Source organism: Procambarus clarkii, chromosome 37 (assembly GCF_040958095.1).
Source record: "Procambarus clarkii isolate CNS0578487 chromosome 37, FALCON_Pclarkii_2.0, whole genome shotgun sequence".
Taxonomy (NCBI): Eukaryota; Metazoa; Arthropoda; class Malacostraca; order Decapoda; family Cambaridae; genus Procambarus; species Procambarus clarkii.
This window is the reverse complement of record NC_091186.1, coordinates 29388467-29393066: the sequence shown is the minus strand read 5'-3', so window position 1 is coordinate 29393066 and position 4600 is coordinate 29388467. Positions and strand designations below refer to the sequence as shown.

The following is a 4600-nucleotide window of genomic DNA, read 5'->3' as shown; positions in this document are numbered from 1 at the left end:
TGGAACCCGTGGGTATGGAACCCGTAGGTATGGAACCCGTGGGTATGGAACCCGTAGGTATGGAACCCGTGGGTATGGAACCCGTGGGTATGGAACCCGTAGATATGGAACCCGTGGGTATGGAACCCGTAGGTATGGAACCCGTGGGTATGGAACCCGTGGGTATGGAACCCGTAGGTATGGAACCCGTAGGTATGGAACCCGTGGGTATGGAACCCGTAGGTATGGAACCCGTGGGTATGGAACCCGTAGGTATGGAACCCGTGGGTATGGAACCCGTGGGTATGGAACCCGTAGGTATGGAACCCGTGGGTATGGAACCCGTAGGTATGGAACCCGTGGGTATGGAACCCGTGGGTATGGAACCCGTAGGTATGGAACCCGTGGGTATGGAACCCGTAGGTTTGGAACCCGTAGGTATGGAACTCGTAGGTATGGAACCCGTAGGTATGGAACCCGTAGGCATGGAACCCGTGGGTATGGAACCCGTGGGTATGGAACCCGTAGGTATGGAACCCGTAGGTATGGAACCCGTAGGTATGGAACCCGTGGGTATGGAACCCGTAGGTATGGAACCCGTGGGTATGGAACCCGTAGGTATGGAACCCGTGGGTATGGAACCCGTAGGTATGGAACCCGTAGGTATGGAACCCGTGGGTATGGAACCCGTAGGTATTGAACCCGTAGGTATGGAACCCGTAGGTATGGAACCCGTGGGTATGGAACCCGTAGGTATGGAACCCGTGGGTATGGAACCCGTAGGTATGGAACCCGTAGGTATGGAACCCGTGGGTATGGAACCCGTAGGTATGGAACCCGTGGGTATGGAACCCGTAGGTATGGAACCGGGACGTCCACCTCCTGGGGATCGTGCAGCCCCGGCTCTGCTTCAGGAGGCTGATGGTAGTTATGGTTCACAATATCAAAGACCTTTCTCAGGTCAATGAAGAGGCCAATTGGAAACCCGTTTTTATTAAGCATACAAATAATAGCATCATTGGAACTCTTTTGGGAACAGAAGACAAACTGGCAGGGACTTAATATGTTGAGTTTACAAAGCTGGAATAAAGATGTTTGTAAATAATGTTTTCAAATATTATTATTAGTAATGGTAGATTTGATATTAGTCTGTAATTGTTTATGTGAGCTGTCTTACCTCCTTTATGAACTGGCATCACTCGTGCTTTTTTAAGGATATCAGGAAAAATATGACACTTTAGAGATTTGAATAGCAGAACTATGGCTGGTGCAAGAGCAGGAGCAGCACTCTTATATTTCATAGATGGTATTTTAATAATGCTACCAGCTTTGGTTATAAGTCATTGAATTATTGATATAAAATCTGTCGGGTTGACTGGTAAAAGGAGTAAAGAGTTATGATAGCTGCCTGTGAGATATGTAGTAACATGTGTCTGGGTCTCTGGGAATTTTCTGGCAAGGTTAGTACCAATTGATGAAAAGAAGCCATTGAATTCAGTTGCAATATCTAAGCCTAATTCAAGTATGTGACCATTTTTGGACAGTTTTATCTGCTTGTTATGTGATTGTTGTTTAGACCCTAGGATGTTATGTGATTGTTGTTTAGACCCTAGGATGTTATGTGATTGTTGTTTAGACCCTAGGATGTTATGTGATTGTTGTTTAGACCCTAGGATGTTAGAGATTGTTATGTGATTGTTGTTTAGACCCTAGGATGTTAGAGATTGTTATGTGATTGTTGTTTAGACCCAAGGATGTTAGAGATTGTTATGTGATTGTTGTTTAGACCCTAGGATGTTAGAGATTGCTGTCCAAGTACTTTTCATATTTCCTTTTGTGCTTGGAGCTGCCTGCGCTCAGGGTTATTGTTGTATTCGGCGGGAAGAGCAACGAACATGTGATCCTTATGACCATTTGTCCAAGTCATAGTTTATTTTAGTTCATATATTATGCCTGTGTTATATATATATCAAATATATATCATATATAATATATATTATACATATAATATATGTAATATATTTTATTACGCCCATCCTGTGGGCGATAGTAGAAAGGGTTACAGAGGCACATAATGGGCTCAGGGACTGAAACCCACAATTCATTTAGCTAAGCAAGTTACAGTCTTGATGAGCTAGTTACAAAACTCAGTGCAGTGAGGAGGGACGTGTCTGCCAGTGCCAGCTTGTTGCATCCTTATTAAAAATTATTTGTTCACTTAAATCTTTTCAGAGTGTTATGAGTTTAGTTACGCTACCAGAATGTATATATTATTATGGTTGTGTGATTAAGTCTGACTGAGAATGATTACTTCAGTCTGTTGTGTGTTAGTAAAGATATATATTCAACACTTGGTAACTGGGGGGAAGGGGGGGGGGTAGTCCAGAGGCGCGCATAAGGAGAGCTTGAACCTGAAGGGGGGTAGAAATAGCCTAAGCTACTCTATCCCTTTGAGATGTATTTCTTTCTTGTCTCAATAAACATACTTGAACTTGAAGGAGAGCTTTCCACCCCCACACCAGTCGAAATCGGTGGGGTCTGGTGGACAGATGTCTGTTAAGTTAAAGTTCAGTATATTTTTTGGTCTATTGTAGTTGATAGTTATTTATGGAGACATTAAATGTTATAAGCAATATGAGGCCTAAACTTAATAGATTATCTTAGGGATGCTGTTGTGCCATTTATTTTGATTGTATATGTATATATACACACATTAATTTTCTATGTACATTATTCCTTTTAATCTTTAATTATTAAATTGTATCTACTCGGAGCATCCTGGTGTATTTTTTACATGCATATTATTATTATTACCCCTAGAAAATACCCATGCCGACAGGTTCACAAGCCTTGCTGAACTAGTTAGAGACAAATTATAAAGGCTTGTGTCCGGAGAGTTGTTCCAACATAATAATTACTTCTATTAAGTGCCAATTCGTAATATTTTTGCCTTCCTAAGTACAGAGTGAACGCTTATTACACAGCAAGTAGATGTTCATTGTGCTTTTCTCTTATTATTCCATTGCATGTGTGCTACAAACGCTTCACGATTTGAGGTAAGTATTATCCTCTGTGCCAGGGGCTAAGGTGTTTACATGTTTGTTAGTGAAGTGTTAATAATTTTCTTAGTGCTAATAATGAAAAAAAAACAAGCAGAATTGCTGCTTGTGGAGGCGCACTTTGAAGGGATTAAGATCTTGACAAAGTCTGCCTTGATTTATATGGCAGGTAAATTAGATTTAACAGCTAATAACAGAATGGTGAAGATCCAGTTAGTAAAGCTGACAGTCACCCACTTAGTGGACGACGGTAGACTTGAGGAAGATGTTCTAGACGAGTTACCACAAGGGTCAAATGACCAATTATCAATGAAGTGTCATAAGTTAGAGGCTCAGATAAAATTAACTAAAATAGAGGTTCAAAATAAACAGTTAGAGGTAGAGGCTCAAAATAAACAGTTAGAGCTAGAGGCTCAAAATAAACAGTTAGAGCTAGAGGCTCAAAATAAACAGTTAGAGCTAGAGGTTCAAAATAAACAGTTAGAGCTAGAGGCTCAAAATAAACAGTTAGAGCTAGAGGCTCAAAATAAACAGTTAGAGCTAGAGGTTCAAAATAAACAGTTAGAGCTAGAGGCTCAAAATAAACAGTTAGAGCTAGAGGTTCAAAATAAACAGTTAGAGCTAGAGGCTCAAAATAAACAGTTAGAGCTAGAGGCTCAAAATAAACAGTTAGAGCTAGAGGCTCAAAATAAACAGTTAGAGCTAGAGGCTCAAAATAAACAGTTAGAGCTAGAGGCTCAAAATAAACAGTTAGAGTTAGAGGTTCAGCATAAATTAGAGGAAGCTAGGCAAAAGCAAGCAGAACAAACTAGACAGTTAGAAATTCAAGGACAAAAGGCAGCAGATAGTAACATAGAAGAACAGATAATCGCAGCTGGACATGGTAATACTAGTAATATTTCAGGTAGTAACAACCCTCAGTCTAGAATTAATAAATATGTAGAGTTACCTATGTTTAATGAGGAAGACCCTGAGATCTTTTTTACCCATTTTAGCAAAACCGCCTTCAGCATGAATTGGCTAGTAGATCAATGGGTTGCCATTATGCAAAGTTAGTTAAGGAACAAGGCTCAGGAGGTCTTTGCATCACTTCCTGATGCTACGAGTTTTGATTTTGATTTTGTTAAAACGATCATCTTAAATGCTCATCAATTAAATCCAGAGGCACAAACAAAAATTTCGTGGATTAAAAAGGGCACATGATCAGACTATTTCTGACTTTACTAGGTTAGAAGAAAATTACTGTGAGAGATGGCTTAAATCTTACTTAGCACTAGTCTCCGTGGTGTATTGGTAAGACACTCACCTGGCGTTCCGCTAGAGCTTTGTCATGGGTTCGTGTCCTGGCCGGAGAGGATTTAGTGGGTCCATATCCTTAACTGTAGCCTCTGTTTAACTCAACAGTAAAATGGGTACTTGGTTGTATAAACGATTCTTCGCGGCGGGGATCGTATTCCAGGGACCTGCCCGCAATGCTACGCGTACTAGTGGCTGCACAAGAATGTAACAACTCTTGTATATATCTAAAAAAAAAAAACTTTCAATTACAGAGTTTGAGGCTC

At 40.7% G+C, this 4600-nt stretch overlaps 1 protein-coding gene across 1 annotated transcript; it reads left to right on the top strand.

Moving 5' to 3' along the window:
• Positions 1-3116: 3116 nt before the first annotated feature.
• LOC123765945 (calponin homology domain-containing protein DDB_G0272472-like) lies at positions 3117-4094 on the top strand. The gene has a single exon (XM_045754807.1). The coding sequence runs from the start codon at positions 3117-3119 to the stop codon at positions 4092-4094; it is 978 nt and encodes a 325-aa protein (XP_045610763.1).
• The last annotated feature ends 506 nt before the right edge of the window (positions 4095-4600 follow it).

Bases quoted from the DNA above. Each gene is read 5' to 3' on its own strand.
- LOC123765945 (XM_045754807.1), top strand. From the start codon at position 3,117: ATGAAAAAAAAACAAGCAGAATTGCTGCTTGTGGAGGCGCACTTTGAA.